Source organism: Periplaneta americana, chromosome 15, assembly GCF_040183065.1.
Source record: "Periplaneta americana isolate PAMFEO1 chromosome 15, P.americana_PAMFEO1_priV1, whole genome shotgun sequence".
NCBI classification, from domain to species: domain Eukaryota; kingdom Metazoa; phylum Arthropoda; class Insecta; order Blattodea; family Blattidae; genus Periplaneta; species Periplaneta americana.
This window is the reverse complement of record NC_091131.1, coordinates 50,453,837-50,468,425: the sequence shown is the minus strand read 5'-3', so window position 1 is coordinate 50,468,425 and position 14,589 is coordinate 50,453,837. Positions and strand designations below refer to the sequence as shown.

The 14,589-nt window shown below is 34.0% G+C and overlaps 1 protein-coding gene across 2 annotated transcripts in view; it reads left to right on the top strand.

Moving 5' to 3' along the window:
- Nucleotides 1-14,589, top strand: part of LOC138714900 (constitutive coactivator of PPAR-gamma-like protein 1 homolog) — a 94,095-nt gene that overhangs the window by 45,516 nt on the left and 33,990 nt on the right. For both annotated transcript variants that reach the window (XM_069847161.1, XM_069847160.1), the window contains 4 exons: nt 3,046-3,202; nt 8,005-8,143; nt 9,678-9,803; nt 9,916-10,030. In XM_069847161.1, coding sequence (XP_069703262.1) covers nt 3,046-3,202; nt 8,005-8,143; nt 9,678-9,803; nt 9,916-10,030 — 537 coding nt within the window. The remainder of the gene's footprint in view (nt 1-3,045; nt 3,203-8,004; nt 8,144-9,677; nt 9,804-9,915; nt 10,031-14,589) is intronic.

Genomic DNA, 14,589 nt, shown 5'->3' with positions numbered 1-14,589 from the left:
TGCTCCCTTTTTTTTTTTTTTTTTTTTTTTTTTTTTTTTTTTTTTTTTTTTTTCTTGGGCCAGATCTCTTTTGGTTTACTGCTATTTTTCAACATCACTTAACACTCTTATTTTGTCTCTGATTTGTGAAAATAATTCAAAGAGCACTTCTTAGCAACTTTGAGAGAGAATTAGTATCAAAAATTTGGCTTTCAATGGATCAAAGATGGGAATTTTCTGTGGAATAAAGTCAGAACTTTATGGTGGATGTGACAAGGTAGTATACTGAAATTTTGCTTTTATACTTGCCAAGGAGCAATGTGGGTTCTTGTGTTATACTAAACAATTCACTTCTTTAAAGCAGAAAAAATTGATGATTACTGTACTTTCAATAGAGTTGAGTAATATTTCGTGTGTAAATACCGTGCCTACTGGATTTACAATAATGATAATAATAATAATAATAATAATAATAATAATAATAATAATAAACCATATTCATTGTGCTAGTAGTGCTTAGTATAAAATTTAAATGACTACTTATTTCATCATTATGTAACAGCAGAGACAGACATTCAGTATAATGTGGTAAGTAAAAAAGCCTAGGTATAATTACATTATATAGTATTTTAAAATACAGTAGAAATCGATTTATAAGGGTTTTTCAAAGTCGAAAATGTACAGTAGTGGTAAAAAAAAAAAAACCAGACCGACCCTTGTAGCTGATACAAAAAGAATCCTGTGCTGTGTATTGTGTCAAACTGTGGTAATTTCAATATGGATAGTGAAGCCAGAGGTATGTACTGCTATTTAATGTAAAAATACAAAGTTACCTTTGCCGAATAGAGGTAGAAATGTAATATTGATGTCAGATGAAAATAAAACTCTCATAGTTTTTTCGTCTGTAAGTTTGAGGCACTGAAGGAAACAAAAGACGGTAAGAATCTAACAAATGCAATAAATTTCATTGTTACAATTAATTATACAAGATGGATGTGTTTTGTGACTAGCAAAATTTGAATCTGTGACTCTGAAATCAGCTACAAGGGTCAGTCTGGTTTTTTTTGCCACTACTGAAATGTATATAGTGTTAGTTGGGAGACCGGAGGGAAAAAGACCTTTGAGAAGGCCGAGACGTAGATGGGAGGATAATATTAAAATGGATTTGAGGGAGGTGGGATATGATGATAGAGACTGGATTAATCTTGCACAGGATAGGGACCAATGGCAGGTTTATGTGAGAGTGGCAATGAACCTGCGGGTTCCTTAAAAGCCATTTGTAAGTAAGTAAAGCACATCTGCAACATATTTACAAAAATGAGGAACAGTTCCAAGTCAACCTTTTAGAATAATCACTGGAACTTTAAAATCAACACCAATAACAGCCATGTACATTATTACAGAAAATGATCCTATTTTATATGCAATTAAAAAAATGGCTCTCCACTATTTGAGAAGTTAATATGTCTGCCACATGATATTAATATCAGTTGCGTGAAATATTTTAAATATTAAATTAAAAATATATTTAATAATTATTTAATGGACCACTACTTTCTTTACAGTTCCAAATTATATATTAATTGTATCATTAGAGTAGAGAAATGACTTTGCCTCTGAAAAATAGGGAAATGTCGAAAAATTTTAAAAACAGATTTGGGTGGATACCCTGTTTCAGAACAAATTCAATTATCGAAGTAGCCATATTTTATGATTCAGAATCTGCAGTTCAGTGTGTTATTTAATTAAAATCAGAAAGAGTGGGCGAAATCTATACAAAATTAATTTTCTACAAAAACAGACAAAATAGTTGCTTTACAGTGGATTGCAATCTGGATGAGAAGAAAATGAAATTTGCAGACTTCTTGGTAAAGAAAGAAATGACAACTCAGCAAAGGTTTCATTCTGAGATTTTGTATTACACAGCAAAATTATTAACCCAATTGCCTTGTTTGATGAGCTGTGGCCGCACAATATTTACCACGCCAAGATATCTTAGTAAGACATCTTAATCAGTAACTGCATACTTTCGATATGGCCTCTGATAAATTCTGCATAAAAAATTTGAATAATTATTTCTTTTATCAGTTTCTTTTAGGCACACTGTAAATTCATCTACAAACTGGACATTAAATATGAGTCCACTGGGCTAATAAAGGAAAATTATAAACGAACAATATTAAATAATAAAAAGTTAGTGAAAATAAATCTTGGTGCTAAATTTTAAATAAAAATTCGATTTCTAATTCTCTAAGAAGAACAGCAGTGGCTATCTTTAGACTAATAACTGGACATGACTGACAGTGCATCTCTTCAGAATAGCAATTTATACATCACCAAAATGTGTTCTCTGCAAAGAAGTGGATTTAACTATGAGTTTGGAGCACATTCTAAACTGCAAAGCTATCAACATTTCAGATAAAAATGTTCATAACATCACAAATGTTTACTGGCATATTAACACATGAAGACATAGCAGGAAGAATGTGTCATGTCATATGTCTGTGGTGTTGAGATATTCTCAGTATTATGTGGATATGAAGCATTCTTGTTCCTGTGATGGGCAACTTTCAAACGTGGCTTTTTGTATGACTCCGGATCATTTTCTGTTTCATGCTAAGCCACTAGATGACACCGTCAGCTCCTTTTACACCGAAAGTGGACGTGAAGTGTTTTTTCCACTTTATCTTCAAATAGAGAAAATCCCATGTTCTGAGCATTTGATTAATCAATTCATCGAATTCTATTATGATAGTCATACTTGCAGAATAACACATTGTAGTTTGAGTGGGTTTTGTTTTCTCGGTTTTTGAAATGCATAGTGATAAATTAAGGGTAAATGGGAGTACACTAAGAAAACTTGTCTCAGCAATATTTTTCCTGCTGTAGTTTCATTTGATCTGCGTGGAGTTTAAGCCTTGTTCTGCTTGAAAAACCAACACATAACTTACCAAGTGAGTGTTACATTGCACCGTGAGGGTCTCTCGATTATTAAAATAGAGGGAAATTATTTGGATTGATGTTCGTGATTTTGTTACTCATTGCTCCTTTCGTTCCTCTTGTCAGGGTGAAATAAAGCTGCCTGTGTTAATGGAGGATGAGACTCACAAAGAATTACCCAGTATTCATCTTCTTTATCGACCTGTGAGGCAAATGGTATATGCCATTCTTTTCAACCTTCATCACCACATGTATATGGCTTCTAAGTGTAAAGAAAAAGGAGGTAGGTGATATGATGTTAAATATATGTTAATCATAGTCAACCATTATTTTCAGAAAATATTGAACTTTGTAGCAAAGTAGTGAAGTTTTTGAAGTTATACTATATGATAGTACTGTAAGTCATACAAATCCCTTGGTTTTTCTTCTTGCTACTTTTTTGCGTGGATTATTGAATGTAGACAAATGATGAGGAAAAGTATTGTAATACTACCAAAAATCAATATCAAGATTTTCGCAGCAGTTCGTGTTTCCAGCATCACTGACAACAAAAAGTGATTTTGTCCATACTGTCTGTCTTTATGTACAGCTATTTTTCCTAAACTATTGGATTATTTTGTTCATATTCAGTAATTCGAGTTATTTGTCCAGGAATTACGTACCTATATGAAATGTTACAATTTTTAGTTTTCAATGTCGTTATCATCTACCATCACCCTATGTAAAGGCGTTATCAGGGGGGAGAGGCAGAGCCTGCCCCATAGACAAATTAATGGGGGGAAAAAAAAATGAAACGAAAAAGAAATGTAGAACTTCAGAGAAAAAAAAAGCGTATGACTAATAATCTGTTTGTTATTATATTGAATGAAGTAAATAATGTTGGACTGCTGGAATATACAATTAAATTCCGAAATACTCTGGAATATACAAACACAGTATATGGAACCCTTCTAGAAGCATGTATGACATGTGTGATGTAGCACCACCCACATTTTCCTGATACAGCACCAGGTTATTTAATCGGCATAGTTCAGGCATCAGTCAATCAGTGTGAATTATACAGTGAGCCATTGTTCACAACTCAGTGTTAAGTGTTTAAGGTTCAAAGTGCCTTAAAAATTACCACACTGTGATGCTGCCATATGGTGCAACACTGCCTCACTCTGAGAGTTTTAGTTCAGTTTCATCAGGTCGACACTAAGAATATGAAACATGGATATTAGAAAAATTCTTTGGTATCTACAGTACCTTTTTATCTTATATAATATAATAATATTTAAGGATCGAAGCTAACAAGCTATTGTGGTTAATGAAACCAGTCAGGAATAATGTTTTCATATATCCTCATGGAATGTACTGGTCATTGCAGTATGCTTTAACTTCTGCAATATATTGTTTTCAGTTAATTTGAAAAGAAAAAAGCCAGATGGAAATGGAAGTATTAGCTACAAAGATAACAAGATACCAGTATGTCAACTAAGGCTACATAAAAGGCAATTCCTCCTACTTCATATGATGCGGGACCCAGACCCAGCTGTTCGACAAGTCAAGTATAATGGGACCAGACATCAAAGCACGAAAACGACATTGATAGATATGTTGGGTGCTCATCTATGATTTTGACTGAGAAAAAGAAATAGTTACTGGAAGATTGTTGAATTCCATCTAAGATTTATAATTTTTCTGAAGATGCTACCCTCTTAAAGAGGAAATTCAATCATTAATGGTTGGAGACATATTCTCCATGGCTGGTATACTCCAGGCACCTAAAGAGAGCATTTTGCAAGTACTATATCTTATTTTTACCATATCAAAGTGTGGTCAGAGGGGTTCTGTGCTCTTTGATAATAAGATCTTTCACGAAATATAAAGATGTGCAAGAAATTTGTAAAGAACATACAAACACCCAGTGGCATAATACTGCTGTTGAAGCTGCAAGATTGTTGCTACAGGACAAGCTGGTATACATCCAAATTAACCACTTATAAGAAAATCATAAAAGAAAATTGAAAGGTAATAAAGGTAATAGCTTCAATAATTTCATGTGTGAAATTTCTGGTACACACAATTTACATCTTCGGGGTAAGCATCATGGCGGAGTGCTGAAATATTTATGCCGTTTAAAAGTAGATATGGAAGACCAATCATTGAAAAAAAATATGTTGCACATGGGAACTAAAATGCCACATACCTATCAGTTCAGATTCAGAATGAAATCATTTCTTTATGTGATACTACCACAATCTAGTATATACAATCACGAAGCTTGAATTGTTGAGAGTACTAGGAACAGTAGACTGTGCCAGTACTATTTCGCATTGTCGCATATTCTCTATGTATTGAGTTTCGTGACTATATACTAGACTGTGGTACTACTATAAAGGAAAGCATTTTTGCTTTTTGCTCAATCATGCTTAAACTTGCTTAATCATGCTAGACATTGTTTTTGCACTTTGCTCAATCATGTTTAAACATTCTGTACAGGATTTTTGTAGTCATGGTAGATAAGTATGCTGCATTGCTATATTAAACATTGAAGAAACATGTTTAAGCAAAAACGTTTTTGCTTAAAGCAGTCAGTTTTCTTTGAAAGAATAGTTAAAAATTTTAGGAGAAGTTGACAAAGACCAAAAGAAGTCTGATGTAGTGAAGAAATATTCAATCAGTGCATCTACTCTTTCAACATTCATTAAGGATCGAAATAAAATAGTGGAAATTGTTGAGCCAGATATTGAACCACAACAGAGGATAAAAACGACTGATTATGAGCAAATTGACAAAGCTATACTATTTACGTGGTGTGTAATCTATTCATGAGAAGAAACTTAAAGTTTATGGGCCAGTGCTGTTTGCTCAAGCTAGATCTTTCGCATCAACATTTAACATAACTGACTTCAAAGACGGCACATGATGGGTTACATCTGTTCAGAGAGAGATATGGGATCGTCCGTCAATTGTAGATGATATTGAATATCAGTTGGCTGTGCTGAACACTTTTGTTTTCAGTTCTTCCATTAATTTTGCCCTTTCTGGCCTTAAAATTGATCGAAGTCTTTTTCATAGCAATTTGTATAGTGTGTCTAGACATTAAACTGTTCAACAAAATTGAAGATTTTGTTGTAAGTCAAACATTTCACAGAATTATTATATTCAATGAAAAAGAAACTATTCTTTCCAAGTGAGATTGAAGGGGGTAGGTGTTGATGGCATAGAATGAGAATCCGAGGAGATGACAATCATGCTTTCATGATGAGTAGCAATCCAACACTGGCAGCTATGGACAACAAAGCATGGAAGCTGATTCAGTATGACATCATTGTGCTTTTATTTAATGCTGTCCCTGCTCATTATGCAATCTAGTATGAGCTGACGACTGGCCATTAGGTCATTCAGTCTATTCCACTGTGGGAATATTAATGTCTGCTTTCTAAATTTTTCGCAGGTTTGTAATTGAATATTTGTAGAGTTGCGTGATTTGGATCCATTCATAAGAGAGTCAAGTTTTAGTAAAACATCAATGTCTTTATTTGAAATCAGGAAAAACAAAATGGCCAGAACTCGAAATCTGCCTTGAATTTCTTTTTTTTATTAATTTTGTTTCTTGCATAAGATGAAGAGGTAAATGGAACAAACAGTGGAATTTGTGCCTGGGTCCCTTTCTTTCATAGAAATTATTCACTCCAGAATTATTATTTTGTTCCTTTAGTTGCAAATATTCAAAGATCAAACAGCCTGCAGACTAAGCAAGTTAACCACCACTATTAGTGAAGAGGATCTCATTATACCAGAGGGATTACTAGGAATAGAGTTCCTTTTCACAAATCCCAAATCATAAATGAATCAAGGCAAAGTATATAATACTTGTCTCTTTTAAATGCTCATTTTCGTAAATAGAAAAATATTAGAAATGATTACAATATATATGCCAATATTTTATGTAAGTTTGTGAAATAGTAATATGCGTTACAAGAGCGGTATGTTGAAGTTTTCATGTTCGAGGAAAAGTTTGAAAAAGCGAAACGTAGTTGAGCTTTTTTATTTCCGAGAATTGAAAGAAAACATACCGCTCGTGTATTGTACATTATTTTGTGCGAAGATAGTTTATTACATACCTGAAAGAGGAATTTCTAATTAGTTGCAATGAAATCTCCATTTTGGTTTCTGTTCAATGACTGCAAATTTGCAAAACAAAAATATCTATCTTCAACATTGTTGCTTTAAAATGTTTTCTGTGTTTACTATACTCCAGCAGGCCGTGATATACGTCTGTCTTTTTTTTCCCCCAGTCTATAAATGCGAACTTAAAACAAACGGCTTCCTTAATGTTACATGCATCACAAATGCAGTAACTTTAGTGGAGTTATAGAGTTTAGTTAATTTTTGCAAATATTTAAAAACAATAATTAACAGTGCAATTTAGGTGAAATTGCAGTGGTAAGTTTCCAGTTTATAATTATTACTATATTGAACGTCTCTAAAAATAATATGTTAAAAGCCTAAAGCAGTAAAATCAATATGTCACTTAAGCGGTAAGAAGAGGGAAATTGTTATGTGTGTTAGGTTGGGAATACTGAATGTGGAATTTTAGACTTAACCGCAGATTGGTTTTGTGTGGAAACCAAGCAAATAACGCACGATCTCGCAGAAAATTACATATTTCTTGTATACCAGTATGTTTTCGTATGAATAGCTGTATCGTGCACTTTCAAGGTTATGCATACGTTGAGATTTATGTGTCTAGATAAGTTGTTACAACAGTGTCCCTTCTAATACCGTAAGCTTAGCATTTTCAGTCTTACGGCTTCGCTAAGGGACTAAACTAATTTCCAGAATTGAGAAAGTCTATGTTATACAAAATAACATGGCTGGTAAATTTTGGTACAATATATTGACTGTGTAAGAAAGTGATTTGTCAGTACAAAAAATTGATTACAAAGTAATGAAATGTATAATTTATTTTGAATGTAAATAGTTACTGTTAGAAATCAATTTTATGTCAAAATTTTTGTAAAATATAAATATACAAATTTATTTTTAAATTCCCTTTCACTCTGTTGTTACAGAATGCTATTTAATATTTTACAGAACCGGAGAAATGTGAAATACCAGAGTTACGTGTCAAAGAATGGGTTTGGTCAAGAAATAATCCTTATCAAACTCCAGATTTGGTCAAAGCAGAACAAATCGGATGGGGAGTGCCCACCATTCAGAGACTTTGGTTTGGGTAGGTGACTGTTAACTTCTCATATGATTAATTTTGCTTCAGCATTTGTAATTTGGCGAATTCTTGTTCATGAGTGAAGATTAGTCTTTAAAATTATACTGTCTATATCAGATCGAACTTTGTTTTCTGCATTAGTCAGCTGTCAGTGACGAAAAGATGGCTGTGCTTAATGTTAAATCGATCAAATTAATATTACAAAAAACAGTAGGAGAGTCACTCTGAAAGTAATGCATGTTATGAAATGAAAATAAGAAGATTTGTATATAAACTACAAGGAAAAGAATTGCAAAATGGGTAGTTTGTTTTTTCAGTTTTTCTCAAAGGATTTGATTGAAGAAATGTGTCATCATTTAAGAAACCAAAATTTCATCAATAAAATCCTATTAAGAAGAAACAAATGACAAACAAATAAAAAAGCATTAGATGGAATAATATGTGTGGTAATATAGTACAAGTTGTGTGCATTACCGTGTTCATATGATTGCACATTCATACCAATTAATAATAGTATTTTGTCAGAAAGCAATGCAAATAATGCTCCTTTAGATTTTGGATGTCATACTGTACACAGATTTTTACACACCAAAATTCATAGGTAATGAATCTTACAGAGTAATTATTCAAAAGGCAAGATTTTTAGTACATTTCAGTGTCTTCTGTTTTCACAGTTAAAATTGTTGATAATTGGGCATACTTGTATGTAATGTGCATTATACTGCTGATGAGTTCACATTATTTCATTTTCTGCTTTGAGTTTTACTTTATTATATGAAATACATAGAGAAAGTATCATGGTGCTGTAAAAAACCATTTCAAAATTTAAACAGAAATACACTTTGTGATTTCATTTCTTACATGCCATTTGGTGAAAATGAAATGATATATGAATGATGTACAGTACGTCTTCAAAAATGTTTTTATTGGAGGAATCGCATATTGCTTATATAATAATTAATTATGTCATGAAAACTTAGACTTTCCAAAGTTTGCTTATTCATACTACTCTCTTTCTACTAAAGAGTCTTGTGTAAAGAATTATTCCTCAGATAATTTCAGGCAAAATATTTTTTGCTCAAGATTATCTACATAAATATGTCACATTGTAAACCTAGTGTAATAATACTCATTATGGAAGTAGGGCAAAATAAATATATATTTGTCTGAAAGCATACTTTTCTGTAGATTAAGTCAAATTTATTCCCAGAAATTGCTTCTTGTTATAAATAATTTGAAAGATAAGTAGGATGGCAGAACCATTCAAGTAATTCTTATAGGATTACCTATTCTGGATTTCATCTATTTATTTTGAACGATAGTTCAAGGAAACCTGTAAATGAAAATAACATTGGCTTAAGAACTGAACTGTCAATAAAGTGCTTAGAATATATGAGAAAATATATAATCTTTGGCACTAATTTTTAATAGTTTTCAGTTCTTACTTTATTTTGTGTTCAGTTCTATTTTTTAATAATTCAGGTAATTTAATAACATTCTTTAGTTCTAGTACTTTGATAACTAAATTTTCTTTTTGTAGGGCTGCCATTGATGACAAACGCCGTCGCCTTCGAGCATTCCTGACCTGTATGCGCTCAGATACACCACTGATGCTAAATCCTGCATATGTTCCTCAACATTTGCTTGTTATGGCATCTGTTCTTAGGTAAGGCAAACTAATTGGTGTAAAAATAAGTAATATGCATGTTATGAAAAATATGTTGTTTTTGAGAAGTGTCTGTGTATTTCATGTACTCTTCTTTTTTTTCTTCTTTTAGATACATAATGTCCTTTACTGATAAGAAAATCCTCCGAAAACCAGAATTAGATGCATTCATTGCACAAGCATTTTCTCCTGAACTCATGAATGCTCATTACCTTCAAGAATTACAGGTAAATTTAAGTATTTTCTTTACACATTTTAAATTATAGCACAGAGATTAAATAGACTTTTTTGTCAGGTTTATAGAGGTTTGCTTAATTGTAGGTTAGTAGAGAATTTAATTCCATGCATTACTGATGATAATATTTTCACCTACTCTCTTTCCAGCTAAAGATTGAAGTAAATGTAAATAAATGCACGTGGCTTAATGGTTCCTGATTGGCTATTGAACGCACAACGCCTCCAAGCTCATGCTTATCATCTTCTTCCTCACATTAAAATAGTTCCTTCTAAAATAATAAAATGTATAATATACATGGAATATGGGTAAATTAAACATGCTTATAAGAACACTTTCTTACGATTTAAACAATATGTTTATATTAGTAGTTTCAGATATTACATGACAAATCATTGTAACATGTATTATGGCAATGCGCATGCGTAATAGGCATTAAGTTCTTCCCAAGGTGACCTGCAGCTGCACAGAGCACATCAGCACAGCTGATAACACAGTGCGAGATTCAATGTTGCCAACCTCAAAGAAATGTCTATAGAATTAAAGAAATTTTCCGCTCTTCAAAGAATAACATTTAATCACGAATCAACAGAAAAAGAAAATACACTATTCTCAGTAGAGAAATAATGAACTCTTCCATATCAACGTGCATATATCTAACGAAAATTCTTTGATAACTCTGTGTTATTGAATCATCGTGTCTGTCAGCACAAAATTTATCTCCCCCCTGCCTCTAGCGCGTGTGCGTTCCGAGAATGATCACATGAGAGATGCATGTCTTGATCACGTGAAAGAGTCCTTTGTGAATCCCCAACTTCGTCTTTCTCACACCATCTGAGGTCGAGGTCAATGTCTCAATCGCAACAGTTTGTTCATGGCAGGCGACATTGCTTTTGTATTATATTGTAGTAGCCTATTGTTAAAGCAATCAGTACATGAAGCATGTGTTATAGTGTTGTGGTTGTGTCGGATATGGAGGGGATAGAGCCTCTTATCAAGAAACGATTAATGGTATATGAGTTCACACACTGACGTAAATAGAATCTAATTATTTGTTATATTAATAACATTTTTTTACTTTATTAAAATCATACAAGTCTTGTTATTAACCTTCTGTGAGCATTTTACGGGTTAGTTTAATGAATGTGTTGAAATGTTGTCTGCAATATATCAGATGATGGCTGCCCTGCGTGCTCACTTGCTGGAAATAATGCACCCTGGTGGCTGCTTTGGTAACTAGCTTGCGATTGTGAAGTAATACATTTCGGTTTTGTTTACGTCTACTTCAGTCTTTAGTTGGAAATAGTATAGGGTATATTGTAATGATGATAAATGTACCTTGTACCAAGTGAAAGAAATTACATTGAAGTATACAGCTTTATTTCTAGGTCAAGTATATTAGAAATGATGCAGGCAACTTTTAAAAAGTTTTATAACACATGTGAAGGGTTAATAATATGAAATTCAATGATACCTTGATTAGCATGAATATAATAATAAATTCCAACGAGCCAAAGTTAATCCATGATGGAAGACATTAATGTTGTCTAATCTTACAGACAGAATATATGGACAGGCCAGTTCAAAAGGGAAACAACTCAAAATTTAAAGTTTTCTGTAAGCTGGACTTTAAAGCTCCATGTTGCTGTGAAAAATCCAATTAACAATTTGAAATTTATAGTATATATAAAACATTAACAGAATTTGGAGTCATTTCAGCAGTTCTTGGATATTTCATAGCAACATCAAGCTTTAAAATGTAGGTTTTTCTAAACTTCAAATTTTGAACTGACATGACAATATGGTTGCTTGTTTATGATGCCAATTGAAATTGTCTTCATCAGCATTGTGAAGGTTGTGTTACGACTTTGGACTGCTTTATCTAAATAGGTAGTAAATTTATATTTTAGATGTACGAAAACAGTGAAGCACAACCTAGTAATTATAACAATGGCGTGTATTAAACTAACTCCATGTTGTCTGAACGATATATATTAGTTTGTTCAAATGAACCTGACCATTGTTAATAGAAGAATAGAAATTAAACTTACAATTTAATACTCGCCACATTTGTTAAAGGAGCTGGCAACATAAAATGAACATATATATATATATATATATATATATATATATATATATATATATATACACCATAGAGTATTGTAGCTGGCAAAATCCGAGCTTGTATCTGATCTCAAATGTTATAATATTTATAACCCTTTAAAGTTTGAAGTGATTTTTAAATGACCTTATTCATATTCATATATTTATTTCTACATCATGCTTACTGGCTATGGTTCGTCACCACATTTCTGTATATGGACTACCCATAGCCTTCTAATTACAATATATATACTATATATCTCATCATATATATATATATATATATATATATATATATATATACTTTTGCTATTCATACTATTATGCCCATAACAGTTCATCTATTCTTCTCTGTCCTTTTTATTCGTTCAAACTAACCTATTTTTACCTAACTTATCCCCCCACAACATCATCTTTTCCTTTCTCTTTCCAATCACCCACATCACTTTCAATGAAGTCCGTATGTCATTCATGCTCTACTAAACTTTAACTTTGTTCATGCACTGTTTATTTTCTGTACACTACTTTTGTTCCTTACCCATGGCTACGAGGCCTGTCTAAAAAGTATCCGACCTTAAATTTTCCCGCGCAAAGTAGTGATTCTAAGGCGGCGCCACTGTGCATGGTGGAAGGAGGAACCGTAATGCACATGCTTGAATTTTTTCCACCGCATTCGCTTGTGCCAGTCACTGGCTGGTGGTCGCCAAATAAGGTGCTGTTCTAAGTGTTTGTCGGATTTAGTTTTCTCGCAAGATGACTGAACGAATTGAGCAAAGATACTGCATCAAATTTTGTCAAAAGCTTGGTGATTCTCAAAGTCAAACAATTCGTAAGATTCAGCAGGTGTTTGGGGAAGATGCGATGGGTGTAACACAAATTAAGGAGTGGTTCAACCGATTCAAAGATGGCCGCACATCAGCGGAGAGTGAGCAGCGTTGTGGCAGGCCCCAAACTGCTCGGAGTGCAGCTGTTGTTGAGAGGGTGCGAAATTTGGTGATGGCAGATTGTCGTTCGACCGTGCGGGAGATTGCCGAAGAGGTTGGAGTGAGTAAAGATTCTGCACATGCAATTTTGCGTGATGATTTGAACATGAACTGAGTGGCTGCGAAATTCGTGCCCAAGTTGTTGTCCCCGGAACAAAAAGACCTCCGTCGTGACGTTGCACAGGACCTTCTGGACACCGCCAACACTGATCCTGGATTTCTGAACACCATGATAACTGGAGATGAGTCATGGGTGTACGGGTACGACCCAGAAACAAAAAGACAGTCGTCGCAATGGAAGCATCCCGAGTCTCCAAGGCCGAAGAAAGCGCGGCAGGTGCGAAGCAAAATCAAGGTGATGCTGACTGTTTTCTTTGATGTCCGTGGAATTGTGCATCACGAATACGTACCGGAAGGACAAACGGTGACAAAGGAGTACTATCACGATGTTCTCCGGCGACTCCGTGATGCAGTTCAGCGCAAAAGACCAGACATGTGGACGGCGAACAACTGGCACTTGCATCACGACAACGCCCCTGCACATTCATCCCAATTGATCCACACTTTCTTGGCCAAACATGGAATTACAACCGTTCGCCAACCTCCCTACTCTCCAGACCTGGCTCCTTGCAACTTCTGGTTGTTTCCAAAATTGAAGACACCACTGAAAGGATCCCGTTTTGAGAGTAAAGAAGAGATAATGCGGACCGCGACGACGGAGCTGAACACCATTCCAAAAAAAGACTTCCAGAGGTGTTTCCGGCAGTGGAAGGATCGGTGGGCTAAGTGTGTGCAAGCACAAGGGGCCTACTTTGAAGGGGATTAGGGTCCCAACCCCGTCAGGTATTTGAAATATTTTTTCTGGCTAAAGGTCGGATACTTTTTAGACAGGCCTCGTTCATGCTCTACTAAACTTTAACTTTGTTCATGCACTGTTTATTTTCTGTACACTACTTTTGTTCCTTACCCATGGCTATAACATATTTTGATTTTTCTTATGCTGTCACTTTTCATATAATATTTACTACCAAATTTTCACTTTACACTTAATATTATGGATCTTTATTTCACTATTCTTTTTCTCACTTTAATCACCATTCCTCACCCACTATTTATTCTTCAACACTATTGCCGTTTGTGCCCTTGTCTTCCTCTTTATGCTTTCCTTCTTTAAACACCAGTTTTTTAAATTATAATTCTTCTGTCCTTGATTTCCTCTTTATTAAAACACCGCTAGCTGAAGACTCGCTTCATCTTCTTCACTTCCCCTCCTAGTCGAGTCCCAGCCATCTTTGTTTACTGAGCTCACTGACCCTATTTTTCTGGTCTTTCTTTTCCATTGTTTCTGTATTCTTGCTCAGCTGACGTGTCATCACTCTGTTATTATGCTGTACAATAGTCCTTTGGCCTTGTCCTCCTCATATTATCTGCTTAGCTGACGTTGTGTACACGTGCTCCAAATCTT